This window comes from Rhincodon typus, chromosome 16 (genome assembly GCF_021869965.1).
Source record: "Rhincodon typus isolate 14 chromosome 16, sRhiTyp1.1, whole genome shotgun sequence".
Taxonomy (NCBI): Eukaryota; Metazoa; Chordata; class Chondrichthyes; order Orectolobiformes; family Rhincodontidae; genus Rhincodon; species Rhincodon typus.
In genome coordinates, this window is record NC_063347.1 from 39549735 (window position 1) to 39572585 (window position 22851).

General features: G+C 37.7%; 1 protein-coding gene across 1 annotated transcript in view; it reads left to right on the forward strand.

Moving 5' to 3' along the window:
• LOC109931553 (FERM domain-containing protein 4B) overlaps positions 1-18254 on the forward strand; it is a 40583-nt gene extending 22329 nt beyond the window's left edge. The window contains exons 8-13 of the mRNA XM_048606300.1: positions 457-513; positions 1252-1405; positions 7232-7402; positions 9210-10000; positions 11643-11766; positions 15648-18254. Coding sequence (XP_048462257.1) covers positions 457-513; positions 1252-1405; positions 7232-7402; positions 9210-10000; positions 11643-11766; positions 15648-15762 — 1412 coding nt within the window. The 3' untranslated portion in view covers positions 15763-18254. The remainder of the gene's footprint in view (positions 1-456; positions 514-1251; positions 1406-7231; positions 7403-9209; positions 10001-11642; positions 11767-15647) is intronic.
• The last annotated feature ends 4597 nt before the right edge of the window (positions 18255-22851 follow it).

Here is a 22851-nt window from a genome sequence, read left to right on the forward strand (position 1 = left end):
TTTTGTCTCCCTTCTAGGTGACATCGTCAGTGCTGTGTGTCCTCCAATGAAGCGCTGTTGTTCTGTCCTGCTCTGAATTTTTATATGGTCCGGTCTGTCATGGTGGGCAGTCTTGTTTCCAGTTTTGTACCGTAGTGCCCCATCTACATATCACTACGGTACAAAACCGAAACTAGATTGCCCACCGTGACAGGACAGATCAACAGCGCTTCATTGGAGGACACACAGCACTGACGATGTCACCTAGAAGGGAGACAAAATGTTTGCATGAAACCCCGTCAGCTCGGCGATCAAACCAACAACTCAAAGCTGTTTCCCTTAGTGAAGTATCTCATTTAATATTGTCCAGTATTTAACAGCATGTGTTTGCCTCTCAGTAATCATTCTGTAAGTGTATTTGCTGGTATTGATTTACGATACTTGCTGTGAGAATTATGTAATTTCTTCCTTGTCTAGATGAGGTCATTCCCTCCGAGACCAGTTCCTTATCTGACACAAATACAACAGATGATGGTAAGTTGTGAAAGTATACATTTTGCAGTGCTGCACATCTTAACTGTACCACCATGTTGTGTTCCGTATTCTTATTTGTCCATGGGCTGTGGGCATTTGTTAGAAAAATGAACCTTTATTGCCCATCTCTAATTACACTAGAGAATGCGGTGAGGAACTGCAGTAATCCGTGTGGTGTAGGTGCACCTGCAGTGCTGGTTGGTCAAGAGTTCCAAGGTTCTGACTTCGCAGTGATGCAGATATGGCAGAAATAACTTCCTAGAGGCTGCTATCCCATTGCCAAGTCTCCTTTTATTCACACGTGAATAGTCCTTGACTTTAATAATGCCTTATTCAGAGTTAAGTACCAGAGTGTCAGTATACCTGACACTCACCCTTTTTATATAAGCCAGGGCTGCCTGATTGGGGCTGTTAATCTGATCCAATCAGGGCACTTGAATTCAATGAGGTCAAGTGGCTGACCTCGTTACAGTCCCTACAACCTGTAGGTGGCAGTGTTTTTGAGTATTGTTGGCTTTGCCCTCATCCACAAAAGTGGTGAATATTCTATTAATATCTTGACTTGTAAATGTCGGAAAGCTTTTGGAAAGCCAGAAGGTTGATCTTCTATTGCAGAATATCCAAACCCTTATCTTCAAACACACTTCCATTGATAATTGCATGAGGGATTTCGAAATATTAACAGGAGGATATTTTTAGCTGTTAATCATTTTTACCTTTGTCCAATACTTGTTGCAGATGACCTGCGTGTTATGCAACGGAAAAGATCCTTTTCTAGCCAACAACCCCTGAGACCACTTCCACCACAGTCTCTTGAGCTTAAACAGAGTCGACAACGGAGAAGTTCTGCAAGTGAACAGCTTCATGATAAAGGGCATATAGGCCAAACTAGGTAAAGTATGCTTTGGTTCACTAAGCATCAATGCAACTGTGGCTATTTGTCCATGAAATGAGAACATTTTCCTAATCAATGCTGTTGGTTTTCAACATTTGCAACACTTTTCAATCAATCCATTGTTCATTCTTGAACATTTGTCTGTGACCTGAATACTTTGATTTTGATACAATTAGAGGAGTTGGCATTACAAAAGATTTTCAGTAGTTTTAAAAATGGTCTAATTGATCATTTGATGGATATCCTTAAAAATTCATGGCCATTTAAATGGGTTCTTTGACAAAATAATCCATTTGTTAAAAAAATTCTTTTTATAATTCTGAGGTGTTTAAAATTGAGATGCTTTGCTGTGAACTACATTTGTGTGATTTTCATCAAAAGAAAGTTTATTACAAAGATGACCAGACCAAGAGGGAAAGAACAATAGAATATCCGTATGGGTTGAAAGGGGAAGAATTTTAGAAATACGGTGAACTGAGAAATAATTTTTTCATTCGGGTTTTGTCCTTATTCATGGTGAGAGATATTCAGTCCATTTATGGTTTGCAGAGCATCACAGGATAGTCTTCAAACTTGGCTTGTCGTTAGGGTTAGGGTTAGAGTTAGAGTTGACCAGATTTAAGTGGAGGAGGCTGTCGTTTGAAGAATTCACAATGCCATCTGTTACTTGTTTGTGGATCCTGAATAGGGGGTATCCATAGTTTCATTCTGATCATCCTGAATATGAATCACCAACCAGTAAGTTCAGCAAACTATTTGGAAAATTGGAAAATTACAAAGTTACTGTGGTTTGTAGTGACTTTCAATTATGTTAGTTTTGATGATTTTGTAGCATGATATTTCTGTTGGGAATTTTTCACACCTTGCTTACTTTAAACCAAATTTAAAGGCTTTTCCCTATTAAATAGCATTAATTTTTGTGTTTAAGAAGAAAACTAAGGTAAAATTTGAATTGCCAAAGCACTGAACTTGTTTTGTCTATATACTTTTTTCCACCACCAGGAAAGCACCCATGTGGCTAATTGAACATTAACAAGCAAAGGCTTGTTAAGGTTAATGCTGTCATCAAAAAGTGAGAGAATTCTTCTAGTTCCTCATATTCCCCATAGCACTCCTCTCCATATTTGAAATGCCAATGAGCCAAAGTTGAGGCTTCTTGATCAGTTAGAAATATTGTGTTCCAAACACCCTGTGCAAAATAATTTAATTTCTCTTCCACTGAACAATATCAATAGTTTAATAAGTTTGTGAAGGAGAGAGGAGGGGTGGGGGAGAGAGAGCAGGGAAGGAAGGTGATCTCTTCTGTTCTCTGCATTTTGAGGATCATCTCCACTACTATGTTGGAATACCAGGTTATTTCACATTCTAGTCAGCATTATATGTCCAGAAGCAAGGCAACTCCTGCTGTTTCATTTGTTGAAAATTTCAAACTCAAAAATTTTAAAAATGATGCTTTCTCACAAAAAAAATAGACAAACTAAAAGCTTGGGTCGTGATGCATGAAAATTGGTAGCTGTGATGCTAGCCATACTCTGGACCAGTTGCTGATGCAATATAATAAAAGTACAATAATGTGGATGCTAGGAATTTGAGAGAAAAACAGTGATTGAAATATTCAGATCTGATGGCAGTTGTGAAAAAAGTCACAAAGTTAATGTTTCAATTCGAATATGACCCATCAGAAGAAGAGTAATATTCAAATCAAATGCCAATTCTGTCTCTCTTCAAAAGCTGCCAGGCCAGCTGAATATTCCCAGTGCATTTATGCAAACTTCTAATACAAACAGGCAAGATGACAGACCTTCATGCACTTAAATTGCTAACCGATAACTAATTTCCTGATTCTAGAACCCTGATGAAGATGGTACAAGGTTCTCCTTCATTCTCTATTTCTTTAATTAATCTTCGTCTTGTAGTTTCAATGTGTATTTTTGTATCCCAAGGTGCTCAAAGTCACTAATGAATATTAATGTCAGACATCGAATGCAAACTTGAGTTCATCCAAAACTTTGCCACTTGGATCATTCAACACATGCTGCCCCATTTACCAATTTGACCAGTGATTGCTCGCCCACATTGTCGTCATCTCTGACAATGCCTTGATTAATTTTTTTTTAAAGTTCCTTTGTCACCTGCACTTCTATTTAGTTTAATTTCCTTCTGTCCTACTGCTCTCTTTAGAATTCTGAATTCCTCCATTATGGCTTCAATGTAGCCCTAATGTTAATTGATGCACCATTAGTGTTGGGCTTTGACTGCCCAGTCCCTAAGTGATGAAGTTTTCCCGTCCCTTTCCTCCACTGGTGTTCTTTCTTACCTACACTCCAGTCACCACCTTCCACTCCACAAAGGAAACCCTCCACATCTTTGCCATAATTTCCTCCTGTAAGACACTCATGAAAACTTAAATGTTCTCTGTTGTATCTCCTTAGGGGCTTTGACATGAAATTAGTTTGTTTCATTATGCTTCTGGATCATTTTGCCACGTTAACTCTGCTTATAAATGCCATTTTTAAAATGTAAGCTTATTTTAGATTTGGGTCTTAACTTTATGGAATCGCCTGATACTGAACATCTGTAAACTAAGTCCTATTGTTTATGTCTTGTCAGTACCAGATGATTTCCATTTTATTTCCTGTGATGTGGCATGTGTTGCCTATTAATTGTACAGTTTTTCTACTAGAAGTAAACTTAGACTATAAAGTCTAAATAAGGCAAGAAACTGAAATAGGCAATTGAAAAGCCTTTACACACAATCTGGGAATCATTTATAAACTGGCTTGGTTATTCTATTTGCTATAGCATAGTTCATATTAGTGCAGCATTTTGGAGAACAATTGGATCATGCTAGTTTATGATAATGCAATTGTACTTCATTGGCTCCCAACCCCAGCATCTTAACTAATAACTGTGTAGCTATCACTGATACTGCTTATTAAATATTCTGCAAAATTAATGATCATTATGCTTGCCTGACACTGGTTTTACAATCTCTAGTGTTTGGGATTTAGGTATTCTGATCTGTACTTTTCAGTGTATCAACCGTTCTATCCTTTGCTGCCTGCTGTTGACTTTCTGTGCAAGAAAAAGATCATTTTATTTGGATCAGATTTGTGCTTTACTCATAGCTGCCTCTGTGTCCATACAGTGAATCTACCTTATTAATATTGTAAGGTGTTTTCAACTCTGTCAAAATAAGTGCAACTCTTTTGAAAGTAGAGAAGTGTGATTTTGTTCCTGACTGCTGTATCCTCATCCAAGAACTTAAAACCATTTTACTACCTGCACAAACAGACAAGGAAGTTCTATACCAGCAAATATAATTACCTCAGCGTTCCTGAGTTTGCATTGTTTTTTTTGGTCATTTGAAGCAGAAATTTTGCCTCATTTATTGTGCTATTGCCAAACAGTACAGTTGCTCTCTTAAAATGGTCAGTAACTGAAAAAGTTGAAAAGGAATAGCTAAGCTATCTCTTTTTTTTTTAAACTTTTGGAGGGGCTGTGATAATAAGTGGTGTCACCTATAGACAGTAGAGGAGGAGGCCGTTTTACCCCTTGTGAGATGTAATTCAAAACTAATCACATTACCCTGCTGTTCTTCCTGTAACAATGTATCTAAGTCTGCTTCAAATATTTGTCCAGTTTCTCCATAAAAGATGCAATGGCCTCTGCTTCAATCACGCCCTTTGATGAAGCATTCCTTGCTTCAACACCTCACTGCTTCAATCAATATTTTAACTTGATAACCCCTTGTCACCTAAATTCTGACTATAAAAGTATTCTCCTTCCAATGTCATCTGTTTAAAAAATCTGCTTAACCTCTTAAACCTGCTTAGTAAAGATTGTCCTTCTGTTTCCATTTTCCTTTCATAATTATAATTGTGCAAACTTAACCTTCTATTGATGAACTTTTTCTTAGTGTTCTATGGTTGTAATCTCCTTCCTTTAATGGATCCCAGTGCTGCACACTGTGAGCTAGCTCAATGTTTCATACAAAGTTGAAATTACTTCTCCATTTCATTATTGTTTACAAATGAAAATAATTTTAAAATGGTTTTTGTCTGCCTTCATTTGCATTTTTGAACATTTTGTGTCTTTGAATCACTAGGTTACTGCCAATCTACAGCCATCAACATTTCTTACATTGGGTCACCTTCCCATTCCTGGTTTCTCGTAAGCTTATTGTCTGGCACATACATTCATCTTAATCTATGACCTATTTGCCAAGTCTTCGACTTCTACTTCCATACATCCATATTTTGAAGTTGTATTCCCTACATCAAAGACCATGTTATTTTTATAAACAATAACCCTTATCTTTAATTATATCAAACACTTCTACAGCCATGTATTCACTCTTAACTAGAAATTATAACCGCACAAATAAGCCATTTAACCAATCCGATCTCTTAGGTCACCATATAAGCAAATAGCTCCAATGACACTTAAGTGTCGTATTTCTCCAATGTGTCCCTTTTTGTCCTTCTCTAATCCCTAACAACCAGTGGCTTGAGACATGCTATTAAAGGCCTTCCAAAAGTGTATTAATATTCCATCCACAAACGCTCATCCAGCCAATCAATATTTTTAAAAAGAAGTCAGCCAGTTTGCATAAAGAAATGTTGGCTCTCCTTATTTAACTAGGACATTTCTAAACGCTCGCTAATTTTACCTGGGTTTTTCCCAAAACTGACACAAGATGAACTGGTCTATAAACATCACCAATCTTGAAAAATATTTGAAATCTGCTAATATCGTGTTCAATTCCATAGTTGGCACAATTAAAATATTTCAACAGCCAAGGGTGCCTGCTGTCATGGCCAAGTGATTTATATAACTTGGTTTCAGCTCATTATTTAAGAACAAATTCCTTTTTCTACTGTCATTTGCAATATTTTTTTCTCCTCCTTTCTATACATTTTCATTACCAACAAAATATTTCTATAATATCTCCACAATTTATTGAACCTTTGCAATTAGACTCTCTTCATTCCAAAATAATTTTAGCCTTTTATGTGCTTATGAAAAGGCTTTACTACTTTTCTGATTTATTCACATTCACTTTGAGTCTTTCTAATCTCCCATAACCTCCCTGTTTTACTTTTCTGCATCATTATCAGTGATATTGTTCGGCTCAATTTTATCATGCCTCCCATTTTGTTAGCTTTTTAATCTCCGTTTTTAGGCGTGGGAATGTATTCTTTGATGGACTCCTTTTTTGACTCGTTGGAAAGTATTTATTTTGTAATCTCTGTACCTTGTATTTAAGAGCGCCCACTGCTAATCCATCAACTTGTTTTTAGTTTTAATTGCTCAGGAAGTTTGGACCAGATCCCTTCTTTTCTCACTGATCTTTGTGTTTTTCCAATCCAGCACTTTATATTTGACTTTGAGATCTTCTTCCCAATTGTTTTCCTGTCAACTATTTACCCCACTTCAATTTCTAAAAGTAACTCAAGTCATGATTCTGTCCTTCTTGGACAAGAAGCACACTGATCTCAGAAGCAATCTGATTAAATTGAAGAATTCTTAGCCACCAGTTAAAACGACTGGGAACTGTAGCAGCAAGGTTGCAGTAAATTGTTTCTAAGTGAGGTTTGGTAGCACAGATCTTCCCTGGGTTTAAGTTAAATTTCCATTACTGAACTGAAAAGCAAACTGTTGTGCCATTCCATTTCCTAATTATTCAGTTGGAAAAATTCACTTTAAATAGGTATTTATTTTTGCTTTATAAAAAATTCCATGTTCTTATGATTAAAATAATCAAAACTGAACTAACAAAGTTAATACAATAATCAATTTGAAAATGGAAATGTATTACAGATACAGTAGTAACGAAGGTTACTACCTGCAGGATATCGTGCATGGCTGTAGGGAACTGAGCTCAACACATAGCAGCCCCTACAGAACACAAGGGAGGCAATTCCATGGAGGAAGAAGTATGCCAGCTACCCCAGTAATGACTCGTAATGCTTACAGCAGCAGTCAGTTACGGTATGTCGTTGAAGTAATTCCAAGTACTGTGAAAACCAGCACCCGCAGCACAACTAACTTGATTGAGTTTGTTGAAGTAACAGAGGCACTGCTGAAGGTAGCACGGTTGATGATGTTTGCATGGCTTTTCAAAAGGGATTTCATAAAGTACTATAATAAACCTACTAGCAAAATTGATACTTAGTGGACTAAAGGGGCATGGGTATATAATTCATTAAGGAGCAGAAAGCAGTGAGTAATAGTGTTTTCAGACTTGGGCCCTTGGAGGGTGTAAAAGATGAAGTTGCCATAGTCCTATCAGATCATAGGGTAGTGCTCTCATTAGACAGAAACGATGGTGGTGATTTAACCTGAGGGTCACCACGCCTCAGGTAAGTTTGCAGAGGATATGAAACTCCACGCATAAATATTTAGGAAAGTGTAAGCAGATACTGGCAGGAAATTTTATACTGAAAAGTGCAACGTGTTGTGTTTTGTTCGGGAAATGAAAAGACCCAATATAAATCAAATGCTACAATTTTAAAGGGCTTACAGAAACAGAGACCTGAGGATATATGCACATGCACCTTTGAAGGGGACAGGAATAAATGAAAAGGCTGATGAGAAAACATCTGGAATTTTTGAATTTAAAAAAAGTGCTGGAACAGATTACATGTTTACACAGATTGTGTGGTGGTCACTGGAGCAATACTGTCGTGAACAGATGGATCTGTAGCTGGCAGATTGGTGAAATTGCAATCAATTGACTTTTCGCTCGCTTTGGTTCCTTCACCCTGTGAAGGTGCAGACCTGGTTTGGCAGCTATATCCTTTAAGTCTTGACCGGCTCAGTCAGTTGTGAAGTTGCTAAGCTACACTTGGTGACATTGACACCTGTTACTTAGAATACATTCTATGCTCTTGATGCCCTCAGCACTTCCTTTGAAGTGGTGTTGAATTCATCAACCAAGGGGTGCAGTGTGGTAATCAGCTGGAGGCTTCCCTGTCCATTTTTGACACAATGTCCTGAGACTTCATGGGGCTGTAGTCAATGTTGAAGACTCCCAGTGCTGCAGCACCCTTTCAATTGCATACCACAATGCTGCCACCTCTGGTGATGGTCTTGTCTGGGACATTTTGACACTGACCATCAGATGTTAGGAAGGAGAAGTAACAGATTAACCATCTGTCTGGTTTCTTTCCTTTTTTTGGGACTTCTAAGCCGTTTGAGGCAACTGAGTGCCTTGCCAGGCCATTTCAGAGGCAGTCAAGAGTTGACTACATTGCTGTGGGGTTTAGACTTGTATGTAGGAGAGCAGATGTCCTTCCATAAGGAACATTAGTGAACTAAATGCATTTAAAAGATGATTGGCAATGATTTCATGGTCATGATTTGACTTTTAATTCCATCTTTCTGCTTTTTTAACTCAAATTTTGCCATCTGCTGTGGTGGGATTTGAACCTGGGTCCTGAAAGCATTATGTGGGTCCCTGGATTACTCGACCAGTGACAATAGAACTGTGCCGTGCCCCTTTACCAGTTGAAGTCTACTTGCTGACTAATCAGTACTCTCTCTTCACATACAGTATAAAATATTGTTTGCCTTTTACATTAGTATTCTTGTAATGTCCTTGATTGGTGCAAGGTGAAAAGCTTCAACAAAATGTCTTGTTTCAGCAATTTGTTTGGCATTAATTCATGTGAAATATTTGTAAATATTGGGGAAAAAATATATTTCAGCATTCAGTGTGGGTTTCATTGTAACATTTCTAAGGCTTGAAATAGAAACTGTACTAGATCTCTCTTCATTTGTGTTTTGTTATATGCAGACCTGAGCTTTCCCCGAATCACTTCAGACAACGCAGCGGCAGCTTGGAATCGCAATCTCATCTTCTGGATGAAAGTGCAAGTGAAAGGACAGTATTCCCCCTCTCAGTAGCTCAGAGGAGTTGCAGTACAGAGCTACTGGATGATGGGTCATCCTACACCAGTCAATCCAGTACTGAGTACTATATCACACCAAGTAAACCTCCCCAATACTACAACACCATGACAATGGGTTGCCGGTCAAGAGAAAGACGAAGACACAAGAAACCAATTGTTTCCTCGGCAGCTTCAGGAAGCATGCCAAATTTAGCACCAAAAGATGGAAGGAATGGAGTTTATCAGAATTCTTACAACCAACCTTCATCTGACTATTATATTCCAGGATATCCACCATACTGTGACTATGAGCCTTATGGATATACATTTGAAAATGACACTGAAGGTCACTATAATGTTAAAGCCCCATATAGATCATCACATTCTTACAATGCTGAACACTACAGAGATTACAATAGGTCTTACCAGGGTGACAGCGAGAGTATGCCTCAAAACCCATATGCAACACTGAGGAATGTGCGTAGGAGAGGTGCTAAGAGTGAACAAATAACCAAAAATATCCAGAAAGCCTTGGTTGCAGAAAGTTTGCGCGGCTGGTATGAGCGTGCCTCAACACACAAGGATTACGGCCTGCAGGCAGGCTTAGACTCTGACAGGGGCTCACAGCAAAGCCTAGGATTTGCTTATATGCACGGTCCATTTTCCCCTACAAGTAGGGCTACGTCTTTCACATCAGGTAGGATAAGATTTCTCAGCTGAAGTTATCACTTGCACCTTAAGAATTTGCTGACTGTTAGTGATACAAGTCTATCATGTTTGTAAGTTTAGATGTTGGGAGCAGAATTTAATGCTTGCCCCAGAGCCTAAAAGGGGGCTGTGGGGGCAGTGGTGCAGGGGTTATATAATGGGGCAGGAAGATGCATGTTCAAGACCGTTCATCATCCTGACTTAACCCAGCTTAAGCCTTGGGAAGGAGTGATTGAGGGTGGCCTTCATTCCCAGAAGTCTTTTAAGGATTTCATCCCACAGCTGCTGCATTTGTACCAGAGGCAGAAGTAGGCTGCGCCACATGGACAACCTGGAGGTAAACTTCACCAAAGCAGAGGTATATCTGCTGTACCAGGGTGGGGTGTGTCCCACTTCAGCATCCTAAGGCCAATGAAGGACTTGTTGGCGTAAATGAATTTACTCTTGGAAAGCCAATTCCCCTGCTTCCCCAACGCCCCCTCACCACATTTCCCACCCACTATTATCTCGCTGGCTGAGGCCTCCATAATTGCCCTGGTGCTCCTTCTCCACGTAGGTGCTGCCTCCACTGAAGCACCTGCAATGGCCATCATTCATAGCAGCAGCCAGCAGGTTGACTAAAATTGAGACTTTGTTCTCGTGGGGCACTCAGAATTCACTGTGGCAGGTTTTTCTCTGGCTCTCCAGCTGGTGGACAACTCCATTCTAACCATTAAATTCCAGCTTTTGATTTTATTCCTGAACACACACTTTTTATAAATATGGTTTTAGCACCATGGATGATAAAACTTAAAGTTTAGGATAAGTTAATGGAGTGTATTCTGTACAAATTTGACCTGAGGGTTTTGTTGTTCAAGCACAAATGTGGTTCCATGATGTAACTTTCAGCTGGCTAATTATTTTGTTTTTTTTTGGATTCGGAGTCCTTTTTTTTTTTTTGTTACGTAATTATTTAGCATTCATGTTTTGTTTACCAGGCAAATATTGTGAGGATGTGACTTTAAAAGTAGTGTGTGGCAGGTTTAAAAATGACAATACTAAGATAAAGTAAGAATAAGAAATAATAAGATAAACTACTTTTTGTCATTTCCGGAATAGTAACTAATAGTGGAAGTAACAGGTTGTTCCTCTCCTGATGTGTCAGTGAGTGTGTTAAACATACCACGGAGAATTCCTTGCTTAGATTACAATCGAATAGTCTGACGTGTTCACAGATTCAGTTTTGGATAGGCAGGGCTAGATGATTTGTTCTAACCCAGGTAAATTATTACCTTAAACATACATTGTTGTGATATAAACAGCATTTCAGTAGAGTTCAGTTGACAATATAGAGCAGATACGATGGACATATTTAGATCTATTATATTGGTGGAGTAGTAAAACCAGTTAGAGCACATTACGTAAACGTGATATATGAATTTGACTATTCCTAAAGGTAGAACATGATTGGGTGACTTGAACTTCTCTGGTCTATGGTAAGCTGAATTGCGTAATTGTATTAGAATATATTTGAGTCCGGTCAATTACTAAATGAATCAAACGTTTAAAATTCTAAAAGACAAATTAAATCATCATTGGCTAATGTGCAGCTTACATGGTTTTTAAAAATTCATAATCTTTTAAAATCCCAGTCTCTTCAGCGACAAGTACAGGAACTTGGCGGAGCCAGTTAACTGTCGGCCATCAGGACTATGATCACGGAACTTACACAAGTTCGTTTAGTAACTCCTACAGCAATACTACACTACACAGCAGGTGAGTGTCAACAGCAACCAGAGAAAAATCTGAGTTCACCTGTTTCGCTTCTTAAAGCTGAAACTTGTAATCTATTTGCAGAAATTATATTTGTGTTAATGGCTGGTTTCCGGTATATTCCAGCAATTATTTTTGAAACTTTCTCCCACTTAAACAAGTGTAGTCAGTGAATGAAAAGGAACATGTCAGTTTTAAAACCTGCTGCTTGCAGGAGACATGAGGTGAATAGATGAATGAGGAATCGTACCATAGCATGTTTTTTTTTGAAGAACAGCATTTCTACACCTTACCCACAAAATTAGAGATTTCTGTAAAGAGAAGTATTGATTGATTTTATTGTCTCATATACCAAAATGCAGTGAAAAGCTTTGTTTATGAGCAGTGCAGGCAGATCACAGCCAGAACTATTGTTATATAACAGTTTATTATTGAAGGGTCAATGTAAAATCCTCCCAATAGTCAAGGTCTGTGAAGATCTTTTCAGAAGAAAGGGGAGTACTTTGGGTATCGCACAAACAAGGGTTTTTAAACCTAAGTTGTTGCACTCAATTAAACTGCTCTTACTGTTATGAATTGTTTACACTTTGCAATACTGTTCTACAGAATGGAATAGACCTCAGATTTTGCATTATAATGCCAGGCATTTCTTTCAATACTAGTTCCGCCTCAGTTCCACCAGAAGTGAATGTTTTACCTTTATGACATCTTTTACAGGGAGGTACATGGCCTTTGCTCAGTGCTTCCTTTCTCCGGCAGCATAGCTTTGAGCAGTAAAGTGATAATGTGAAGAATTCAACCTGTATGGTGCTGTAGCATTATATAGTGATTAGTGTTGAGACAACAAATTTCACATGGTTGAGCTATCAATGGGCCTACTGATGCCTGTGATTCTGTACCCTTGTTTAAATGAACACTTGCAAGGGAGGAGCAAAAGAAATGAAGAAAATAATCTCGCGATTCACTTCTTACTTTGCTTGTCGGTCATTTTCTTGTAGGCATAGCTCCTTCCAGTCTCTTGATGATCCTTTTTCTACCGAGCACCACCATTTCCCTGCTGTTGGCACTGCTCCTACCAGACACTCATCTGCCTCCTCCTCTTCCTCTTCCTCTTCCTCTTTCTCATCCACTTCATCCACTTCCACTCTCCCTTACAAAGAGGAGTGTTTCATTCAGTGTACTGACTGCAGCCACCATCGTATCTACAGAAATGAGATATTCATTAAATACCTATACGCAAAATGTAGTCCGCGGTAGTAAGTATTCTCGCGTGTTTTTGTCTGTGATGGTTGGTGACTCTTGGTGTTTACGCTTGCTAACAAAGCTTGAAGTTAGCTGAGCCGCTTTCTATGTAGCGCTTCTTTGATGTAAAGTTTATAAATTTAAGAGCAATAACCTTAATGTTGCTTTATTGCTTCAACAAATAGTCAACAGTTGCGGAACTCAAAACAAAATTTTGAAACTAACAGTCTAAAGATCAAGGGTTCCTCCTAATATTTATTACAATTCAGTTCTAAAAATTCTATGCTTTAATTGAGGTCCACATGTCAATATATGTACAGCAAAAAAAGTTGAAGTTTTGAATTTTGTTTCTTTATTAATTTACTTACATTTACATGCTAAATTATTGTAGAGTGATTTGGCATTGAGATCTGCTGTACTTTGTCTATGATCAAATTTTTAAAAGTACTTCCCAAAAGATTTTGTGTACTTTTTCCCCAGTATTCTAGTCAGTATAGGACATTGCTGAATTGTACAAATTCCCTTCAGGATTGTGTGTCGAATAGCTATTCAATTAGTTTCTCAGTTGACCTCTGTGTTCCTGGTCTAGGGAAAGGGAAAATAAGACAGGCACAGTTTTTGTTCTTACTATTCAAGTCTGAGGGTAATGCTGGACTCAGTATTATGTAATTGATGGGTGCATAACCTGTAATACTCATACATAGGCTTGCATGACTGAAAATGGGTACTTGACTGAAGTGTGGGAGGTATATATGGAACAATATCTTATCAGGGAAGGAAAGGTTGGGGGTGGATGTGGTTGTCAGGGAATGGTTCCAATGTTCTGGTATTCTGAAATTACTGAGTGGAGTAAAGTTTGAATATAGAAGGAGTCTTCAAAGTAAGTTGCTCTACCCAATCTCCTTTATTTCCCACCAACCTTCCCTGCTCCCCCAAAAAAAATCATAAAGCTGAATTTAGTTGGAATCTTTTCCTGTAAAACATAAAGGTATTTGCAGGGGACATTAAACAAAATTTTGACACCAAGCCATGTTTTAAATTTATTGGAGCAATGCTTGCAGCATTAGTCAGCTTAAAGGGAAAATGAATCATTAATGGCCTGTACCACTAAATGGCTTTTGCAATCACCAATGACTACTCAATTCTTTTAAAAACATTTAACTGAAATTGAAAAAGACACCATGCTATGCAGTGTACCTTTTGAGCTGTTTATTAATGAGTCAAATATGAATATCCAGACCTAAATATAGAGGGTTTCTAGGTTCAAGGAAGCACTGTTACTTACCAATAGTATCATCCTGATTTGTAAACCTGAGTTTTCTTTAAAATATACAATATTACTATATTTAAAATTTAATCTGACTAGCCTTCTGATTTGAATTTCAAGCATTCCCTGAGGTTATCAATAATTATCACATTGCATCTAATCAAATTATTTTCTTGTAAAACTTTTAAGAAATTCCTAGTTTTGTTTAAAATCTATTTCAAGTGTTCATTCATCACTGTAGCAATAAAGATGAATAGAGAATTGTGGTACCATCAGCATTTAATTTCTGGTAAAACTATTAATAGGATCACAATGATAAGCACACTTCAGCCCATCCACAGTTTCTGTTTTATTTAGTTATATTAATGCTTCGATAAGAGTTCGAGAAATTCTAAATGTTAGGAACTAAATAAATCACTAACGATCGTGCAGTCAACGGTGAAGGAAATGGTTTTTCCGTCAGGCTTTTATTCTGCAGCAGATGTAGGTTATCTCATTGACATTCTTGATCCAACTATGAAAGAACAGTTAGACAGGATAGTGAAGAAGGCATTTGGTATGTTTGCCTATATTGGTCAGTGCATTGAGTATAGGAATTGGGAGGTCATGTTGCAGCTGTACAGGACATTTGTTAGGTCACTTTTGGAATACTGCGTGCAGTTCTGGTCTCCCTGCTATAGAAAGCATGTTGTGAAACTAGAAAGGGTTCAGAACAGATTCACAAGATGTTGTCTGGCTTGGGGGGTTTGATCGTAGGAAGAGGCTGAATAGGCTGGGGCTGTTTTCTCTGCAGCGTTGGAGGCTAAGGGGTATCCTTTATAGATGTTTATAAAATCATGAGTTGCAGGGATGGGGTGGATAGCAAAGGTCTTTCCCCAGGATGGGGGAATCCAAAACTAGAGGACATAGGTTTAAGGTGAGAGGGAAAGATTGAAAAGGGACCGAAGCGGCAACTTTTTTTCAAAGTGGAGGGTGGTGCCTGTATGCAATGAGCCGCCAGAGGTTGGTACAATTACAACACTTAAAAGGCATCTGGATGGATATATGAATAGGAATGGTTTAGATGGATATGAGCCAAATGTTGGCAAATGTTACTAGATTTATATAGGATATTTAGTTGGCATGGACGAGTTGGACCAAAGGCTCTGTTTCCATGCTGTACAGCTCTATGACTCTAACTGTGTCCCTGTGACCTTCAGGCAATCGACTTTATTAAACCACATGCAGATTTTTATAAAAAAGCTATAATTTGTAAATTGTGACTAATGTATTGACTCTTTTAAACTAAATTGGCATTTTCTGAAATACATGTCCTTTTTAGATGAATATTGCAGTTCTTTTCTAACTTTCTTTTTTCTTTCAAAATATTTACCAGAGCTTACCCAGAACAAATAGACAGTGGAGACACAAGCCAGCTGGAAGATGATGTGTATTCTGAAGAGCAAGTGTTGTTATGGCATGAAGACTCTAAACCTGGAACTCTAGTTTAAGTCATTGCTGGTTGACTTTCAAACTTCATTGTTTAACATATGGATAACTTACTCTGTGTGCCTTGCATCTTTCTCGATCTGTTCAAACAATGGTTTATTTCTACCAATGGGAATCATCCTTGGAACATTTTCGTTTGCTGAAAGTACTGTACCTGAATGCTGGGAAACATATTCTGACAGAATTGTGCAGAAAGAGTGAAAGCTTAAATTCCACAGGTTACAGTTTCATAAAAGTTTGCTTTAAATTGGTTAACATACATTCTAAAGAAGGAAGTCCTTTTTTTAAGTGGATTACTTTGTATTTAAATCTTAGCATGGAAGGATAGCACTTGGATTTTTTTTAAACTGTGAATGCACTTTTGAAAGACTGAGTTGATAAAATTGGATGCTCTTCATTGTTCAGTGAACTTGGAGTAAAAGGAACTATGCTTTTTGCATAGATATAAAAGGTTGAAGGACAAAGCAGGGTAGTGAGTAACTTCATATGCTTTGGAAGTCTAAGGGTACTTTGCATATTATTAAATGAAGGATGTCATATATTTTGATGGCAAGGAACTGTTGACTCTGATTACTTGAATAGTGTTTAGTGGGCTTATGAGTTTTTTAAATGACTAGTTGGAATTAAGACCAGAAAAAGGTAGGCAATACATTTTAGATATTTTTCTGAGCTAGCTAGAAGAAACATAAAGAATTATGCATTCATGTTTTTTTAAAGTGCTTTGGTAATTTATCCTAACAGTAGTGCTTTCAAATGGCTTTTTAATTTGTGGGGGAGAAGAGTTATTGGACCAATTGAGGCTAATGGCAATCATTTCTGGACCGTATTGAATGCCAAACATAACCAGTCATGAAAATATGCATCAAAGATATCTTTCACAATATGCTTCAAAGAAGGAGCACATGGCTTGAGAGACAATATGCCAAAATGCAAAAAAAAATAGATTTTGAAGAAAATAAAAAGCACAATTCTTCTGGTTTTGACTGTCAAGATGATAGTGCAAACTGGTTAAAACAGAGCAATTTGATTATTAACCCATCCTGAATTCTGGTTATGTGATTATCTTCGCTGGGCACATTTGGTGCACTCCCCATAACGCAGGTACAATGCTGTTCTCCTGATCCTCCTAGATATATTAACTTGTTTCAAAAGGAATCAGAGAATTTTTGACAATGATACATAAAAAAGCACTGTGGTTGATGAAAGCAGCAAATGACAAACTCCTCCAAGACTCGGCAGGTAAATGAGCTAGAAGGTAATTACTGAGATGTGTAGACCAGTAAGCCCTTTAAATTCAGTCTTTTAAGCTGTCAGAAGGACTTAGCTGACCTCTGTTTGTGTGAAGTAATGGTATTAGAGGAATTTCTCTCCCATTTGCAGAAAGAGGAAGGTGAAAAATAACCCACGGTTCAGACTCCTGAAATTTGATAGTCGACTTATTCTGGAATACACAAGGTAATGAACTCGGAAGCTTCCAATGATTTACGCTACAGTCAAATAGCTTGCCAACATTCGTCATCAAATTTCACTTTGAAGAATAGGTGCCAGGAGACTGGCACCTAGGAGTGCCAGTTGCCATGGAACTATATGCCAAGCATGAGTCACCACTTACAAGAAAAGAAGGGCGAGAGCCTAAGTAATTGGCTATTGCCTTTCTCTTGCTGACTGCTATTTAAGCTATAGTTACCATGGTGAGGTTTGAAAGGACTGACTTCAAAGTTCATCTCAAAAGAACAGTGCAAAAACAAAAGCATGTAAACAAGATAGAAAGCCTCGAGACATGATATCTTTCACAGCGAGAAAGGTGAACCTGCGAACAAAATGTTTCCTTTCTAAAACAGAAGTGCTCATGAGGCTCACACTACCTCACTATTTCCTTGGAAAATACATACGTTTACCAGTTCAGGGCCTGGGGATGTTTTAATGTGGCATTTACAGTATATGAATATTACAAGTTGGTGTGTCGAAGACCTGGCAATGTTATTCCAAGTTCTAACTGGTGAATGTGTGCTCGCCATGCTGGAATCCATGGAAAGGTGCTGTCATTCCTTTTTTTTTAAAACAAGGGGAAAAATGTTGCAGTTTTGTTTATTATGTAAAGTTTCTGAAATGACACTTTTTGTGAACATTTTTATTATTTTTTTTTCAAAGCATGTAATATATAGTAAACTAATTTGGTAAGCTGGTTCTTAGTTTTTTTTATTCTTGAGAAAAAGGTTTCGATTCATATGGGAATTTGGAAACAAAGCTTTTAACTTATTCTTTTGCATATTTGTACAGCTTTCCCCAGAGAGAAACTTTTGTGTATGCCTTTACATAATACTCCTGTCTTCCTTCCTACTATAAAAAGAATGTGCTTTAAAAACAGGAGGCCAACAAATAAAGCATATGTTTCCTGTGTGTATTTTTTTGTAATTCTACACAGCTCGACGTCAGTGCTGCAATATCTTTATTTTTTTCAATAAATCAATTTTCCCCCCATATTGTGAATATATTTTAATTGTTTTATGTGCATTCTTTTATGTAACTATTAACTTGTTTGCAATCAAGGACATTTTCTTAAACTTGTACTCCAGTACCATTCTAATGTTTATCTAAATTGGATTCTCTTTTCAACATCCTTTTTATATTTTTTATGGATATTTCAATTAATTTTTGAATGCTTTCCTAGTTTCTGTTCTATTCTTGTCCCTTTTTCTTTCCTGTGTTTTCGCTCTAATTCTGTCAACTCTCATTCAGTATTTGAATAAAAGTCCTAATGTTTCGATCCTGAGATGAGCAATCCTGTGTTGCAACATGTTTGGCACAATTTGCAAAGATCATACAGTGTTGTGCAGTAATTTATTGCATCTTTATTCTTGGGCAAAATTCCACACGATTAGTTGGTTGAGATAGAGACTATTCTGCCTTTGGGGAAAGAAATTAATTTTGAAGCAAATATAGACAGTAAGTAATTGAACCTTATTTCAAAGGTGCTTGTCCACTACATGTGGTTAAGTTAGTGTTCTAAGATCTTCTTAAATACCATTACTGCACAAGAGCAAGATAAATTATTATTTAAGCACACAGCCCTCCAAAATCTCTTACAAATGACTAGTTCTAATGTGTGAGTTTATACAGTGGGTATCAAAGACCTTATCCTCACTTGATATCAATACATGCACACACGTGTGCACACACATTTTCCAGTTGGGGTCTCTGGATAATTAGCAGAATTTGAAACCATGGCTAACTTTTCTTCACCTTTCTATAACCTTAGTGCATTGACGTCATTTGTAGCATGCCAGCTGCTGCTGAGACCAGCTAAGCCAGACAGACTGGGAATCGAATTGGAGACCTATGACCCCTATAGCTTAAAGCTAACACTGGGTGGTGTCTTTACTCACAAGATCATTCTGGGAAGTACACAGATTGATCATTGAGGCTCTGTTTATCTTAAACTTTAATATCACCAGAACAGATATGTTGGAGAGAAGATCCTTCCCAGCATTGTATTTTCCAGGGCAATTCTGAGCCCTTTTGTCCTTCTTGTTAAGTCCCTATTTAACACAAACTTTTAAAGATGAAATATGTCTGGTAGTAAAGCATGAGCATACACTGACTTGAACATTTTAGAGCAGTTTTTTTTTTCATGTCTTCTTTCATCCATCTTTCTCAGTTCCAGCATAAGTAAACAGATTCTTGTGTTAAATCACTTCTAGCTGTTCGAGCCACATTAGATCCACATTAGATGTTTGATGTCCGCACCATCAGATTTTTATTATCCATTTATCTTCATAGGGCCAATACTGTAAGCATGATGTTTTATTGTTATATAAGGTTATGTTTTAGAAATGCCTTTAATTGGGATAAAAAAGGGGTTTATACAACGGTGTTCTATAGCCTGCATTGCAACAAGTATGAGCAGCATAACTGCTAAAAATTAATAGAAGCCCTAAATTGTTACTGGAAAGAAGGCTTACTTACACTTAAAGACAGATACTGCTATCTTTGACTCTGTAGTGATTAAACTTCTTTCAAGTCGCAGGAAGATGTTGAGAATATTGGGTTGAAAGCAATTATGTCTTAAACAATCTAGCTCCTTCCAAGATAGAAGAGTTCCGGTCTCCAAGAAAGATAATCAATATTTTTACCTGGATATAGGGTCCCTGTTATTCATGTTACCATAGATATTGGCTTTGAGGGAAAATGCTTTCTACGTGTGTGCATTCTTGAAACTCTTCCAAACTGTCTGCCAGGAACCAGAAGAGCAGAGAACCTGAGATAGTAGGAACTGCAGATGCTGGAGAATCCGAGACAACAAGGTACAGAGCTGGATGAACACAGCAGGCAAAGCAGCATCATAGGAGCAGAAAGGCTGACGTTTCGGGCCTAGACCTCAGAGAACCTGGATTCTAAAAGGTGCTCTGACTCAATGCAGAGCAATGCAGATGAGATCTTGGATTAAATAGGACAGATGTCAGAGGTAGGTTCTTTACTCAGAGAGTAGTAAGGGCGTGGAATGCCCTGCCTGCAAAAATAGTAGACTCGCCAACTTTAAGGGCATTTAAATGGTCATTGGATAAACATATGGATGATAATGGAATAGTTTAGGTTAGATGGGCTTCAGATTGGTTTCACAGGTCGGCGCAACATAGAGGGCCGAAGGGCCTGTACTGCGCTGTAATGTTCTATGTTCTAAATAGGTCAAATTTATGAAAGTTTGAAATAATGCGGAAGATTTGCCTAGCTTGTGCTACAAGAAAAATTAGCAGGGAAAAGCCCACCTATGAAAGTTAGTTCTGAGGTTAAAAGTTACCAGAATAGGAAAGGAATGGCAATTAACATTCGGGAGCTGAAAATTTGATTGCCTCTTTACAGTCTCTTTGTGGCCAAGTAATGAATTGGAATCATAGAATCTCTACAGTGCGGATAGAGGCCGTTCAGCCAATTGAGTTCTAATGTGTGAGCTTATACAGTAGATATCAAAGATCTTGTCCTCACTTGATATCAACACACACACACGTGCACATACACATTTTCTAGTTGGGGTCCCTGGATAATTAGCAGAATTTGAAACCACGGCTAACTTTTCTTCACCTTTCTATAACCTTGGTGCGTTGATGTCATTTGTAGCCAAGAGATAACCAAGCAGATATTTGCCTTTGGATGAAATGCTATGAAACTAGTCAACCCACCAAAAGGCATGAAGAGATCATTATCACCTATTAAATTCACACTATCTTTAGAATCTTCATACGTTGGAAATGAAAACATTGCATACAATTATAAAACCTGAAAACCAGAAAGGATTAATCCAATCAATCCATCTGGTTCATTAATGTCCTTTAGGGAAAGAAACTGCTATCCTTATCTGGTCTGGCTGACATGTGACTCCAGACGTACAGCAATATGGTTGACTCTGAGCTGCTGTCTGGCCAATTAGGGATGGACAATAAATGCTGCCTAGACAGCAACATCCTCATCCCGTTAATGAATAAAGGATTGCTGACAGTGCAAATGACTAGCTTGTACTTCAAAGAGCTGCTTTAAGCAGAGAAAGAGATGGATTCTTGGCTAAACAGGGTGGAAAGGGCAGCTAAGACCCCATGGTAATACTGACTGGAAAGAAATATCAGCACACCCAGAACCCAAAGAATAACTGTAATGTTAGCTTCTGCTGATGACCCAAGACAACAACTACCCAACAGTAGTCTCAGATTAAAACCTTCCACCAGAAGGACACTGTATCTTTCACTTTCCAGCATATCAGGCACTATCCTGTTTTAACTTTGAAAGTGTGCATGTGAGACTCCAAGGGAATCATATGTTTGATGTCACACCTTTATTACTTTCTTTGGGATTAGCAGGATTCATAGAATTGCTCTTTCAGAGAAGGGAACCTTGCCATTGGCTTTGTATTGTTTCTAGTGAAACTAGAAAGTTAACTATTTTATTTGGGGAAAGATATAGGCATATACTGTGTTGTGATCACAAACTTTTATTATGACTAACTGGGATGGTTCACAACTTGGAAGCCAATTCAACCCTCCTCACCTGCTATAACAACTTGCATTATTTATTCTGGAAAATGTCAAGAATAAATTATTTAAAGAAGGAAGAAAGCCACATTGAAGGAGTTGCATTTTAAGCTTGTCTAGTGGATCTTTCACATTCTAGGCATGGTTTTGTTTCCAGATATGACGTGTATACTATATATAAGTACTGCAATTTTTCCTTTCTTTAATACCATGTATCAATTATTTATGTAAAATTTAAACTTGTATAATATTGTTAGATATAAATTAACAAGCTGGGACTTTTATTCCAGAGCAGTTATTCATGTAATTATTTGTTTCAGGTTATGATCTTAATACTGCACTTATAGCCTGATTACTGCTGGGGCCATATGATTTCAGAGAATTTCATTGAGCACATATATGGATCTCAATAAACATAAAACAAGACAATGTTCCTGTAACTACTTGACAATCTAGAAACATTGAATGTATTCAAGAGGCGACTAGATATCGCACTTGGGGTGAATGGGATCAAAGGTTAAGGGGAGAAAGGGTTAGACTATTGAGATCAGCCATGATCATGAAGAATGGCTGAGCAGGCTCGAAGAGCAGGAGGAGGCCATTCAGCCCGATCTTCTATATTTTATTAGTTTCTAATGCTGGCATACACCTGTTTCTCACCATGTAGTGCATTATTTCATCAGTGGTCATGGAGATCTTTCTCAGTAATCCTGTGATGATGCCAGATTTCTGCCTATTCTTGATATATAAATTATACTTCAAGTTAAACTGGAGTTATTCCATACTGATGCAGTTTGCCATTGATTTAATACCATTGTGTTTACACAGGAATCAACAGATTTTTTTTTACCTTCGGCATGAAATTACACAGCAACAGGAAACACAGTGTACAGCAATTTTTATTGTTCCTTAATTTGATTTTGGTTTATTACACTTGCTGTTTATTATATTTTCATGACTCATCACTCTGCAAATTATTGATGTACTAACGTCAACTTTTGTAACATCATTTCACTTTGCTTAGGTATAATTCAGTATTTATGTAGAGAAGTAGTGATGGTTACAATTAGT